The sequence below is a fragment of the Salminus brasiliensis genome, chromosome 14 (assembly GCF_030463535.1).
Source record: "Salminus brasiliensis chromosome 14, fSalBra1.hap2, whole genome shotgun sequence".
Taxonomy (NCBI): domain Eukaryota; kingdom Metazoa; phylum Chordata; class Actinopteri; order Characiformes; family Bryconidae; genus Salminus; species Salminus brasiliensis.
The window spans coordinates 7,636,172-7,651,175 of NC_132891.1; the positions used below are offsets into that span (position 1 = coordinate 7,636,172).

General features: G+C 41.7%; 1 protein-coding gene across 2 annotated transcripts in view; it reads left to right on the forward strand.

The window, feature by feature from the left end:
* Positions 1–15,004, forward strand: part of arhgef25a (Rho guanine nucleotide exchange factor (GEF) 25a) — a 106,324-nt gene that overhangs the window by 24,721 nt on the left and 66,599 nt on the right. The window contains exon 1 of one of the 2 annotated variants that reach the window (XM_072696899.1): positions 4,108–4,568. The exons of the other annotated variant lie outside the window; for it this stretch is intronic. Within the exon in view, the coding sequence (XP_072553000.1) occupies positions 4,475–4,568 (94 nt within the window). The 5' untranslated portion in view covers positions 4,108–4,474. Of the gene's footprint in view, positions 1–4,107; positions 4,569–15,004 lie in introns of those variants that run through there. 2 annotated transcript variants of the gene reach the window in all.

Sequence of the window (15,004 nt, forward strand, 5' to 3'; positions counted from 1 at the left end):
CGCTTATTTATATGGCTACCTATTGTCTTGGTGCCCAAAACACGATCACAATGTTGACATGCACAGCTCTAAAATATTTGATGATACTTTACTGGTATTTTGGCATGTTGTTAAAAGGTAGTCTTATGACCAGGAGGTAGTGTTACTTAATGATGAGGTTGTGACAACATTGCTGAAAAAACATAAACAGTGCTGTGTAGCCTGTGCAGACTGTGTTGTAGCAACTTTGTAAGACAGTACACAACGCTGCGACAATGCTGCGTGTTTGCTGGGATACCCTGTCATGCGGCATCTATGACGTCCTGAGCCGAGTTCATTCCAAACCGGCGGTGGTGCCCCCTTTCTACCATTGTTGCAGTTACAGATGCTTTGGTATTTGCGTATTTAATGTGTATCATTCCACACAGAACACCAGAAGTGAACAATGCCCAAAATGATTGGCACTCTCAACTCAGAGCCTCAAAGGCTATGTTCAGATTGCTAGCCCAAATCAGATTTTTGGCAAATTTAGTTTGTATGCAGATTTATTTTTGATAGTCTGGACAGTCAAAAATCACATCAGATTTCAAAATGTCTGTTGCATCACCCGTAACGTCTGATCCGATCTGATCCAGTCTGATCACCTGCAAATAACTTGTCTCTCAGATTTGAAGGGTGTCTCCACAGATGTTCTATAGGATTTAGATCTGGGCTCATTACTGGCCACCTCATAACTCTCCAGGTGTTTATCTTAAATAACTTACAGGTGCTTGTTGAAGTAAGTTTTGGGTCACTTTCCTGCTGAAATACCCATGGCCTGTGACGGCACACAAGATTCTTTGGTAGTCATGTCCACACCCAGTGTTTGACCATAGGGAGATGGGACAATGAAGTGCTTTCCCAGAAAGCTATATTTTGCTCTCATCTCTCCACAGGATGTTCTCCCTGAAGGATTGTGGCTTCCTCATATGGCCAGCACCTGTCACCTGTTAAAAACAGTATGTGAATATATGACGTCCGGGGCTTTCTTAAGGCTCTTGTTAGCACAACGGTGGATCTATTGCAGTTAAATGCTAATAGCAGTCAGGCACTTGCAAAAAATGCTTGCTTTGACGTCTTCATGTCATTGTGACTACAGTCTCTTGGCCCTGTATTTAAACTGGTAAAATTAAGAACTGTGACAAGCTGCTTAATTACAGCAGTAGAGTCAGAAGACTCATCTTTTTATAATCAGAATGCAGGTCCCTGGGCTCGTCATAGGTGTCAGAGCCCAAAGTTAAATCCTGCTCAAAAGTGTGAATAACACCAGAGTTTTCTTTATCACGCTTTAAATGAACTTAATAGTCCTGACGAGTCGAGTTTGGTCTGCGTTGTAGCTGAATAGAACTTTTGAGTGATTCCTGACTGATTTGCTTTTCAGGCCCCACAGCTCATACACTCATACAACTCATACACTTCACTTGCAATAGCTAATAGATACACAGGCAAGGTCGTTTGGGTCGATGGAGACAAGCTATTGGTGCCAAATTCTCACTCTGCCGTCTGTGAGCCTCAGCAGAAATTGAGATTCATCAGACCAGGCTTCGTTTTTCTGGTCTTCTGGGTGAGCCTGTGCCCACGGCAGCCTCAGCTTTCTGTTCTTGGCTGATAGAGGTGAAACCTGATGTGGTTTTCTGCTGTTGTAGCCTCCGGTTTGGACATGTTGTGCATTCTGAGATGCTTTTTTGCTCACCTTAACTGTACTATGTGGCTATCTGAGTTACTGTAGCCTTTCTGTCAGCTCCAACCAGTCTGGTGTTTCTCTGTGAACCTAACCCCCTGGTGTGGAGGCTGTACTTTAGCCTGGCTAGATCTCACCATGGAAAAAATCTGTATTACATCCACCAAGAATGTAATGGATTGACACAGTATAGGTCAGTTCTGGGACTAGTGCACAACTGCTAAGCGATTTTTAATTCTGAAAAGTTGAGATAAGCAATCTTATGGAAAAATGACTTTTATAGTATAGATGAGTCTGGATGGTGGCCACGATTTTAATTAAAAATGTTGATCTTGAGGTAAAGCCCGTGCGCTGAGTGTGTAACACATGATGTAGTGTGCTGTGTAATGGCTTTGATGCTGATCTGTAGAACTGCAGGATAAGTACTGGGAGGAGAAAACAGTTAGCAGCTCAATCCTCACATCTCTCTGGACTTTAGATGAAGCTGCTCTGCTCTACTGAAGTACATGTTCTGTAATTGGACTCTAGAGGGACTGATTCCATATGCGTGCGCGCACACACACACAGGCACAGTGGGGGCGTGCAAGAGTTTGGAGAGAGAGAGAAAGACAGGAAGAGGGGGGAAAGAGAGATTCAGTCACTCAGCACAATCCCCAGCACGCACACACATACCTTAAACACACACACACACACACATCCTCAGAGTTCAGACGCATGCTCCTTATTACATGCTTCTCCTGCAACATCCCACATTCCAACACACACACATACACACACACACTGCTTCACAGTTCCTTCCTATGCTGACCCCCGCATCAGAAATCAGCAGTAATACGTGTCTCTCAGTGTCCTTCTGTACTGACGTGTTCACTGCTGCTGTGTACAGTAAACATCCCCAACACCCTGCCCTCCCCCTCCCCTCAGCGGCCTGTTTTAGCCGCTCCGTCACTGGCACTCACTGTTCAGTCTGGCAGGACAGGGGCACCTCTCGCTTTACACTTCAGACACAATTATCATTAAACACATGTGCAGGGGTGGGTTGGGGGAGGGGTCTGTTTAACCCCTTAAACTTAAAGTGCCACACCTACACGTCTTACAGTCTTACAGTGTGGTTTAATAGTTACTGGACCATCCATAGTAGTTCCTGTGTCATTTGTAGTAGCTCCTGAATAATATACCATAATTACTATATATATAATAACTGAATCATGAGCCTCTATATTAATACCTCAGTAATACGCTTCAACATTTGTTAATAAATAATATGCCTAAACATATTTAATAAACTTTTAACATTAATAAAGTAGTAAGAAGGCAAAATTTTATGAACTTTATTAAGATTCTTAATTTCAATACTTGAATAATAAGCCTTACTAGTAATAGCTAAACAATAAGCCTTTAAATTAATAATGAAATAAATATTACATAATTACTAAATAATTAACTGTTAAAACGGAATATACCTAAACATTAATAACCGAACAGTAATCCTGTACATTAGTAACTGATTAATAGTAACATATTAATAATTATTAATATGTGAATATGTGAATTAATATGTGAATAATTAACCTAAATATTAGTAACTGCAAAATAGGCCTAATATATAAAACTATATAATAATCCCTTAAACATTTATTAAATACGCAGAAGAAAGGCGCATTACTAACTTTATTATAATTCTCAGTCATTTAAACACTTGAATAATAAGCCTAAAGATTAATAACTGAATAATAAGCCTTCAAGTTAATAACTGGTTATGTCTAAACATTATTAACTGAACAGTAACCCTAAATATTAATAACCTAATAATAAGCATAAGCATTAATAACAGAGCAATAACCCAAAACATATATACCTTTCATTTTTCATTTCAATCTGGGTAATAAGCCTTAGTATCAATAACAGAACAACATAAATCTAACACTTTTAAGTGAATAAAAGAGGTAAATAGAATAATTCAGCTTGATTAGCATTAATATCAGTACTCTGTAATATTAATTCCTGAATATGAAGCCTGTGTTTGGACTGTCTCAGTGTCTGGTATGTTGAATGGGCCGAGCTGAAGTGTTGGGTTTCTGACTGCTCGTCTCTCTCGGAGAGCTTCTGAGTAAGAAACCCACCTCAGTTACACCTCAACTGCCCAGCCTGAGAGTGGGCTACACTCTGAAACCGACCCACATCAGGAAGCAAGGAGAGGAACATGTTGGAGAGCGAGAGAGCAAGAGATAGAGCAAGAGAGAAAATTTGAGGGGAGTGGGAGCTGTATCCTGGAATAGCCAGTGACTGGAGCTGCTGACTCCACCTCCTCCCCCTCCTCTCTCTCCCTCTCTCCCTCTCTATCTCTCTCTCTCTCTCTCACGCTCTCTCGCTCTCGCTCTCTCATGCTCTCTTTCGCTGTCTGTCATTTGACCAGGCGGTGAGCAGGAGAGAGCAGGGCAGAGGAAAAACACTGCATGTGTGTGTGTGTGTGTGTGTGTGTGTGTATGAGAGAGAGAGAGAGCGGAGGAGAGAGGGAGAGAATGAACTGAGCTTCTTCTTCTGGCGCTGGCTGCTTTCTCCACGGCTGGATATCTGGACTTTTTTTCTTTCTTTTTTTTTTTACTTCAATGTTCCACTTTTGTCCCTTCACCGTTTGAGGCTTTGGGATTAACTCCACAGAAACCCGCCGGCAGGGGTGTGTGTGTGTGTGTGTGTGTGTGTGTGTGTGTGTGTGTGAGTGCCATGGGCCATGCCCCTACCTGGTAGTCGTTTGGCCAGTGTTTGGGGTACACCATGAAGGGGGGCCATCACCACCGGGGCTGCGCCTGCCAACACTTGTTCCGAAAAGTCCTGGCAAAGTGCGGCTGCTGCTATGCCAGGGTCAGAGGTCAGTGACTCCGATGCCTCCCTTTTTTGTTGTTGTTTGGGTCTGTGGGACGGGTTTCAGATAGCTATTGTCTGTGTTCCACTCCTTGGCCTATTATTCAGTCATTTACCCATGTTATTAACCTGTGTTTCTCCAAAATGGCAACTTTACAGGAGACGTCTGTGTAAAAAGATTTTAGTCCAAATCACGTCTGAGCTTTTCTATTGGTCCTGAAATTTGGACTCAATGTAATGAAACAACTGCCAGACTCACATTCAAGAATCATCAAAAATGGAGATACAAGTTGTATATTTGTTTATTTAAGTTTGGGCCTTAATATGAGCCTTTACACACTGAAGACAAGTGAGTCAGTTGTTCGCATAATTTCCTCACTAATAAATAAACATAACATTAATATGAATATAATACAGTTATTGCCCAAACCAAGTGAACCGAAGTCAGGTCATTTCAGTGCATTACTGTTATTCCTGTGTTGTCTAAGAGGCGTTAAACAGTGCACATCTTCAGTTAAATGAACCAAACCTTGGACTCTATCCATAAAACAGCCATTCGAGCCTCGTCCAAAGTGTGTTCCTGTTTCCGAGCTGTGGCACTTTCTTAAAACCGTATGTACTCCCACTCCCACTGTACCAGGTGACCTCCCACACGGCTGCCCTATTTCTTCTTGTTTGTTGGTCTGCCCGTTCCTTTCTCCCCATCAGATGTTCTTTGCCTTAAATCCTCTTTGGCAGATGCTCTCCCACCTCTTCCTTATCTCTCCCCCTGAGATGGAGTGTTGGTATACACTGACGATTTAGCGTAGCAGTGCATGTATATGTGTGAATTGCTCTCGCTCTTTCCCTCATCCACCCACTCTCAGGCAGAGCAACAGACGCCTGTCACTTCTCCTGCTTATGGTGTCGCTTCACACGTACTTTGAAGATTTTTCTCTTGGACGCATGCAGTTATCACACAATTGTGTACAATTGTGTGCATATGAGTGTAGCCTATATGTGAAAGCACAGCTGAACGTGAATCATGGGAAATGACACTTCTGAGGGAATTGAACTTTTTGCAGCATTTCCGCAGCGTTTACGTCCATTACAAGTTTCGGAACTCTAATCCAGCTGTTTGCGCTGCTGTCGTGAGTCAAACTCACCCCTAACTGACTCACGACTCGACCCGAGGCATTAAATACATTAAAGACAACAAAGCTGATTAACTTGTGGACCAGCAGTCTTAATCTTGAGCAGTAAATGAGTTAACCGTTAAGGTTCCAAGCTTATGTCTGACTTTTACTACAGTCAATCCCAGCATTCATTCTGAAGCCAAGAACAAAGCTCTACATGCAATACCTAACTAGCACACTAGCTCATCTTACTGAAGTTTCAGTAAGTTACAGATCACATCAGCTGAATAAGATCTTATGCTAGCTAGCTCATTTGCCCCACAAACTACAGGCTAACAGACCATTTCGAGTTGTGTGTCTGGCTGCAGTATTAACTGTGTGTAGAGCTTCAGTTCTGTCGCTCAGATCAAAGATTTTTCTATAACAAAAGGCTGAAGTTTTAGCTGGATTTATTTTTGCAAAGTTCAGTGCCTGCAGTTAATAATGCTAATAATGCTAATCATGAGTGAAAGTCATACACCCAATGGCTTAAGACTTGAGTTAGATCCCTATGAAGGGATGTGTGGATTTTGTGCCGGCCTGAGCTGTTCTACACTGGTTTATGCTGGTCTGCTGCTGGTTTAGCTTGGTTTAGGTTTCTGCTTGAACAGCATATGCTGGTTTTTGTACTTGTCCATTTCACAACATTACATGACTCAATCTCCAAAATGCCAACTTTAAAGGAGAAGGACAAAAAAAACCTTAACGTTCATTGAAAGTCAATGTAAAACGATTTTTGTCCAATTAATTTTGGAGCATTTCTATTGGTCCATTCGTCACGACATTTAGACATACCGTAACGAACATCTGCCAGATTTGATAGGTCAAAAAGTGAGAAACATCAAAATGTAGATGGAGAATATTCCATAAATTGAAATATGATTTGAGAAGAATCGTTTTGGAAGGATGAGTTGAACTGTGTTTGTGTGCCTGTGTGTGTTTGTGTATGTGTGTGTGTGTGTGTCTGTGTAAGGAACTATACAGTGACAGCTAGTGCTATAGCAAGTGGCATGTGTATCCCATGCTTTAGGTATGTGCAGCACATGGGTGGATGAAACAGTGGGGCGCTGAGCCACATAGAAAAATTCCTTCCCTTCAAACAGCGGGAACAAAATCCAGGCCTTTCTTGTCTTCCTGCTTTTCTCCTGCCCCCCCCCCCCCCCCCCCCCCCCCCCCGCTGAACACCTCTGCACTCTCGGCCTGTTGCTGAAGTCCCTGTGATTACGTGCCGTAACGAGGCCCTGAATGCTAGCATTTAGTGATGCGGAGTAAAACAGCGGGAAGTGTGATGTAACAGCAATTTGTGGCAACTACAAAAGGAGAGAACTAGCTTGTAACATGCACCTAATAATAATAATAATCCAGGAACAAGCACATGTACACACACAAAACACAAGATTAGCACAACCCAGAGTCTTTCTTAGGAACTTTGAGAATGAGTGCTTGTGCTTGTATCTAACCCTACATGGATGTTCACCTCATGAGGCTCATCATTCAGTAATTACATTGAGAATATTACAAAATAATAATAATAATTACCTTCAAACTACATGAATGCTCACATACTGAGGCTTATCATTCAGTACCTACATTAAAAATATTACAAAATGACAAAGTTGGCATTCATTTATTGTACATGCATGAAGAACTGAAGTTTAGACCTGCCAGCTGGGTCCCTCTACAACTGATAGGGGTGGTGGGAAAGGAAAGGAAGATGAAATAAGATATTATTGGTTAATAATATTTTCCTGTGTGCTGGTGCACAATGATATGGCCATAAATCAAAAGGTGTTTTTGAAGGCAGGCAAGAGCCAAAACAAACTGAGAGGAAGGAAGAACTAACACCAGCTAGGCTCAATCGCTAATGCCCTTCCTTAAATTCACATTTGCTTTTTGGCTTCTGTAAAAATCGGGGCTTGAACACATCTCAGAAACTACAGCTGACAGTACTTAATGCATCTACGTCAAAGAGTGAAGGTTTCCATAGCAGGAGGTGCGTGTAAAACTGTGAAGCTGTAAAACTGGAACATACCAAATGAAAAGAATATGGTGTTTGAAGCTCTTACGGGCTTCAGATGTCCTTGTCTAAACTAAACCTAGTGTGTGGACGTGAGAGTAAACAGCTATTAGTTTGACCTGGGTGGGTCGAAAGGTTTGGTACAATATCTACTGTAGAAACTTGTAGAGGGTTTAAACACAAATACAGTAAAAGGAACCGATCTTGTGAGCTAGTCTGAAGAACAAAGCTTGGTTCTCCTGGATTTCTCCTAGACGCCTCCAGCCAGCACAGCGTGGATGTGTTCAATTCCATCAGCAGCTCACCTGATTTACCATCATTAAGCACCTATTTACCAAACCAGGTGTTGGATGATCATTATAAATAATACTAGACTTCATGAGGAGAACTTTGGAGATGTTTTAAAGAACACAGGGATGGAAAACAATTACTTTTATATGAATTTTACAGCCCAGCAACCCAGACAAGCAGAACTCAAACAATTTGAACAGAGAATGTTACAAAGCAACAAACCAGTGAAGTCCTAACCCTAACCCTAACCATAACTAGAACCTTAAAACAAACTTATCTTAACCCTTATCCTAATCCTAACCTTAACCTTAACCTTAAACTAAAGTTAACCTAACCCTTATCCTAATCTTAACCCTAAACTTAACTATAATCTTAAACCAAAATTAACTTAACCCTTATCCTAATCCTAACCTTAACCTAAACTTAAACCAAGCTTAACCTAACCCTTATCCTAATCTTAACCCTAAATTTAACTATAATCTTAAACCAAAATTAACTTAACCCTTATCCTAATCCTAACCCCAACCCCAAACTTAACTATAATCTTAAACTAAGCTTAACTTAACCCTTATCCTAATCCTAACCCTAACCCTAACCTTAAACTAAACTTAACCTTACCCTTATCCTAACCTTAACCTTAACCTTAAACTAAACTTAACCCCCCCTTATCCTAACCTTAACCTTAATTTTAAACTAAACTTAACCCCCCCTTATCCTAACCTTAACCTTAACCTTAAACTAAACTTAACCCCCCCTTATCCTAACCTTAACCTTAACCTTAACCTTAAACTAAACTTAACCTAATTCTAACCCTAACCCTAACCTTAATCTTAACCCTAACCATAACCTTAAACCCTAAACTAAATCATAGTGGGATGTGTTTCTGTCCTTTCTTTCTTTTTTTCTAAGCTCCATAATGGAGAAAAGCGTAATGCTGTGAATGAATTTCTCTTCAAAATGACACTAAATTATGACTCATGCTTAATGTCACCAGGGAACCATATACAAGTTCAGAAAGGGTCACTTTAAAATTTTGGGTTGACTTCAAAGAGTTAAAAGTGCCCAGCACATGTTGGCTCTGCAGTCTGAAGTCCACCTCAGGTCCACCTCTGCTGTTTCTGCTGCTGTGTACGCGGCAGGACCCGGGAATAGTTGAAATGCCTCATGTTTAATCTCCAGCGCTTATTTAATGGAGCTTCTCTCCATGCTTGCTTATCACTGACGGGATTTGGCAGTTTGGCAGGATGCAAATTCACAGAAACCTGAGGAGAAAAATGAATGAAAGTATTTTGCCTAGTTAACCCTTTATGCGCTAGGTTGATTATTCAGTTTTGGAGCTGAAGACACTGAGGAACTGAAGTGTGAATCCACATACAGGCCCACTCACCTTGCTTTACAGTAAAGTCCACAAGGATGCCATGAAGGAACTTTGAGGATGTTCCGAAAGTAGCAGCAGGCACTCATTAAACTTCAATGGTGCACCGCTTTTAGCTCATCTCCATGCATGCATGATGTCCCCTCTGGCCCGATCACAGTGTAGTCTCAATGGGGCGAGAGAAGACATAAGTCTCTGTGAGCAAAATGGCAGCAGTGCTCTCTCTCTCTCCAACAGCGGAGAAGGCCGTCTCAAGACCGCGCTAAGCCTGCAGTTATGTGGGCTACAGAGCAAATGCTATTGGAAGTCAAGCAAATATCATTTTAATGCTGGGCATTAGCATCAGGCCCAGCTGCTTTAATATAAATCACATTAGGGGAGTGTTGCAGGCAGATGGAGACTGCTTACACCCATATGTGACTCCCTCTCACCTTCTTTTTTTACCTCTTTCCTCCCCAACTCTTTCTCTTTCTCTCGTTTTATTTTTTCCTTTATTCCTTCTGGCCTGCAGGCTGCTTGCCATCTCTGCGGCACCTAAGCTGCATCCTCCATGATGGAGGAGGGTATAACTGGGTGGTTTACATAAGAGTGTTTAATCATGCTTGAATAAGGGCTAAATGTTTACTCGGGCCCTGGACTAAAGGAAACAAGCTAAATGTATCCAGAGCAGGACAATGTGTGAGATGTTATTTGTGCTACATGCTCGAGTTTGCCGAAACACTCACATTCCACCGTCCAGCATGGGTTAGCGCTGTGTTTGGCTCTTCTCATTGACCCCACTTACCTTAAACCGCACTGTAAACATTATAAAGGCAGCCAGCTTAAAATGATGCAGTAACTGCTTACAGAGCATTTTTTGAGTTAACTCAACTTAGTTTCGTAAAAAATTCTCCTAACTCACACTTTTTTTTTTTTACTTCTGCATCTCAGTTTGGTCAAAAGTACATATTTGACTAATTACATATGTTTTACTAATCAAAAACATTAGTAAATGAGCTGCAGCTGACATTGCTTAGACATTTGGTAAGATTTCTAGTCCGTGTCCCTTAATTGTTTACTGTTTATTCCCATCTGCACGTTAGGGCTCCCCCATCACATGGTTGTAGAACATCCCAATCTCCTGGCCATTAGGGGCTGTGGTGTTGATGGGATCCCTATGATCTCTTGTCTCTTGACAAGCAGTCAGTTAGACAGTTGCACCACTCTAGAGGTGGGAAACCATGTACATATCAGTGTCCAAGACAGAACGGTAAATTTACTCAGAAATGTGTTTTATGTAGTGTAATTACAGCTCCAGGGTGGCCCTACAGTCTAACTGCCTGTGCATTAAGTGTGAAGAGAGTAGGACCTCCATAGAAATCCCAGCAAGGACTCAGCACTGCATTGTCAAAATCCTCCCAGACTGGGCCTAACCTGCAGATGCCATTCTGTGATATAAACCACATAACCACAAAGTTTTCACAGAGAATTTGGGAGAAAAGGGGGGCAGTTTGATAAGATATTTGATCACACACTCACGGAGCATTCCCATTTTCCATGTTTGTGGCAGAAACAGTCTGAGGCAATTTCGAGCTGATTAGACTCACGTGCCAGATTGGCCAGTTGTTCACATCCTCCTTCCCTGGAGTGAAATGAGAAATGAAGCAGTGCACCCACACGTTTCCTGGAACTGAATCATCTCCCCATTTCATCTTTATTTATTTCACTCCACCGTGATGTTGCATCAGAATTTATGCATATGAATATTCTTTGGTGTATTTGTAAATGTTGACGATTAATTTCTGAATCTCAAAAACAGGCTGTTTGTGTTACTGTTTCTTTAAGACTGAGGTATGTAAATGGTCTGGTGTTCTGATTGCCAGTTTGTTTGTGTTGTGTCTCATTCAAAAAGCAGTTCAGGCCAAAACACTTTGACATCTTTAGTGTGAGGGGGTGGGGCTGCACACTGCTGCACAATGAATAGGCAGATTCTGTACATGTAAATGCACTGATATGTGACATCACAAAATCAGTGAATTTAAAAATACATTTTTGCAGTTTTTTTTCCCAAAATATATAGATTGTATAGAAATAAAGATCTTTATATTAACCTTTTAAAGTAGCATTATGCAAGAATTCGTCATGAGTATAGTTGCCACTTTGCAAGAGAACAAGCCGAAAGATACAGAACCGGCTTCTGAAGTGAAAGTAGCATAAGGAGTTTAAGCTATAAGGAGTAGCAACGATAGCGGGGATGTTCTCCCTATTACAGGCCAGTGGAACATTGATAAGATTTTGAAGCTGTTAAAGGTAAAAAATACTACATAATGCTGCTTTAAATCTCATGTTTTAGTTGGCAATTAATCATAACGCAGAAACTATTATCAAATGTTTCATAACAGGTCAGCATATTTTGCGAGGAACCACAGGGTTCTATTGTAAGGTCTATGAAACTGTTTAGTTCAGACTGCTTAATTAATCCCAAATAATCCCAAAGAATCCCAGCTGATCTTAATTATGAGAGTACTGGAGTTAGTGTGAGCATTTGCACAGGGTTTAAGGAGCAGCAGCACTAGGGCTCAGTACTTTGCACCATTAAGTGGAACTGATTAGAAGTGTTTTTGAGGTTAAAATGAATGTACAATCACCTCTGTACATCTAAACCTGTTAATTTACTTCAATTGGTTCCACTCAGAATAGTCATTGCATCTGAATAAAACCAGTTAAGTTTGTGACCACATGAAGTTGTTAAGTTGACTATTTTTAGAGTGTCTAACCCTCCCCCTTTTTATGGGTTTTAGTAGATTTCCCAACACGTCAGCCCACTTTGCTCTTTAATCCGCAGTGTGTCTCAGAACAGGACATTTTTGCTTGGTGTGTCAGTCTTTTTAAAGGCCTCTGCTTCTGCCTGTTGTTTTTTAAAAAAAAAATCCAGACCCTGATAGTCATAATTACGCCGCTTTACGGCCGCTTCTTTCCGCACTGCAGCTGCAGATGCCTGTTATTTACAAGCGCAGCAGGATTGAATGAAATGGTCTGAATGACCACAGTGCCTGTGGTGCATATGACAACCCCCTCCCCCCTGGTCCCTGGATCAATAGTCTTTAAGACAATGCCTGGTGATCACACCAGGCCCTCAGCTGCCCGCGCCTGAATCAGATCAATATCAATGAGCTGTTAGATTGCAGACCTGCATCCCTGTGTCTGTTTGTGTATGTTTTGATGTGATACTTAGAGTGTAATGGATCAGAATCTGTTGGCATCATGGTACTTCACAAAGTACAGCAATGGAAAGAACCTTTTGGTACAGATACAGACACCAGATATAGTTGACGAGCCAACATGTGTCATGTTTGTTCTGATTTTTTTGCAGTGTTGCATTTCCTCTGCTTCTTAGCTAGCTAGTAGCACACGGTACCTAGTTTGCTAACTGCCTGCACTGGACTTTGTAATGAAAAATGAGCAGCACGAGACCTCTCACCAGAGCTGCGTAATGCTGCATAACCCGATGTCGGTTCTGTATCTCTCAGCTTGTCAACAAATGCACATTTATAACTGTCCAAAAGAGGGAGCTCATAGCAAGATCTGTATTTACAGCAGAGGGGTGAAAGTGTAAAGCAAAGTTTTCATCATTCTAATTAATTTCTGTGAAGACATGACAAATCACACCATTGCAGGAGGGGGGACCTTTCTGGTGATGTCACCACACAGCCTGGTTACACTGTTCCATGTGTGTGGCCAACAGGCTCCTAAAAAGGAGTCTTCATAGGACAGTCCAACCGAGGACCTGCCCTACCTCGCTTGCAGCCTAGGCTTTGAAACGCTGCAGTAGACGTCCTTTATTGTTGTATAATTGCTTGCCAAAAAATGCACATTTATAACTGTCCAAAAGAAGGAGCTAATAGCAAGATCTGTATTTACAGCAGAGGGGTGAAAGTGAATTGCACGGCCTAGCTGTAAGGAAAGCCCAGGATCACAAAATACCAAGTGGGCTGTGTTTCTCGGCCGCAACATCATAGAAGGCTGTTCCTAAGAGCCATTGGGAGGACACAACTGATGTATTCGTCCCCGGCCCTCACCCAGAGGCCTCTGCGCACGTTGCAATGCTGGTGAAAAAGAAGTGAAAAAAAAAGAAGCACCACGACAATGGCGTAAAGCAAAGTTTTCATCATTCTAATTCATTTCTGTGAAGACATGACAAAGCACAGCACACAATTGCAGGGGGCGGGACCTTTCTGGTGATGTCACCACACAGCCTGGTTACACTGTTCCATGTGTGTGGCCAACAGGCTCCTTAAAAGGAGTCTTTATAGGACAGTCCAACCAAGGACCTGCCCTATTTCGCTTCGCTTGCCTAGGCTTTGAAACGCTGTAGTAGGCGTCCTTTATTGTTGTATGCACTGTAGTAATTTCAGAGGAAGCACATGAGAGCACAAAGTTAAGAATTGTTAAGTGTGTAGATATCTATAATACTGGACAAAAGGATGGACAGAATTCAGACTTCAGACATGTAGCTGATCAGTGTTTACGGTATCCTCAATATGCTTAGAAAAGCATACTGTTTTCACGATAACAACATTTATCACAATAAGATAAAATATCGTCATATTGCCCAGCTCTACTGCAACTACTGCTACTACAAATCTACCACAAAAATACTGCTTTTGCACAGGTCTAGAGACATTACTTGACTTTACAACTGACAATACTTAATAGCTTGGGGTGGTTTCGAGCAAGTGGTCAGTTTGCTCATAAGCTAACTTTTAAAAACAGTGCATCACATTGGATTGCAAGCACTTCATGGCTGATCCGCTGTATTCAGTTCCAAGGCAAAAGGTGTAGATTTGATTTTTGGAGTAGGTGTGGGGGAAAGAGTGAGAAAGACAAAGAAGAAGAGAGTTGGGAAGAGAAACACAGAGACAAAGCCTGAAAACTGTGTGTGAATGCGAGAGAATAGACTGTTGTATCTATTTCATCTCAGCTTCTAACTTGGCCCTCCCAGCAACAGGAAGCTAAGCTTTAGCTCAGGAAAAAACACAGCTTAGCCCAAGACGTGTGAGTCAAAGGGGGCTGTTTGGACCCCTGTTTCACTGTGGTCAGGCAGAGAGGTGTGAGGGAGTGTAAGGGCTTTCAAATTTACTGTCCAATGTCTTTCTTTTATGGAGACTCTCAGATTAAGTGGACTCAGGGTTGTTTCTTCGGCCTTGTAACGTCTTACGTTTTAATTGTCTTTTGGATTCTCAGCATTAACGGATTTCACGCTGTTTAGAGAAAGCTTGGAGTTCTTAGCTGTTTGATTTAGCCCAGCTGGGCTGCGTATATGTCCTGCCCATTTATACGGATGGCACCATTCCCTGTGCTGTCAAGGAAATAAAGAGGAATCCCTACACTTTACTCAACTATGGGAATGTAAAGCCTCTTAGAAGTTGGCCCATCAGGCCGTGACAGGGCAGCAGTGGATGACACTTTAATGACCCTTAGATTAACCCTTTGACTTCGCAGTTATTCTCAGTGATAAGAAGAGCATGTTGCCATTTTTATTAAAGGAGCCAAAGAATGTATTTATTGGGTAATTTAAGTTGTCCTTTAATGTATAAATTGTAAATATAACCCTGTTCACATCTGGT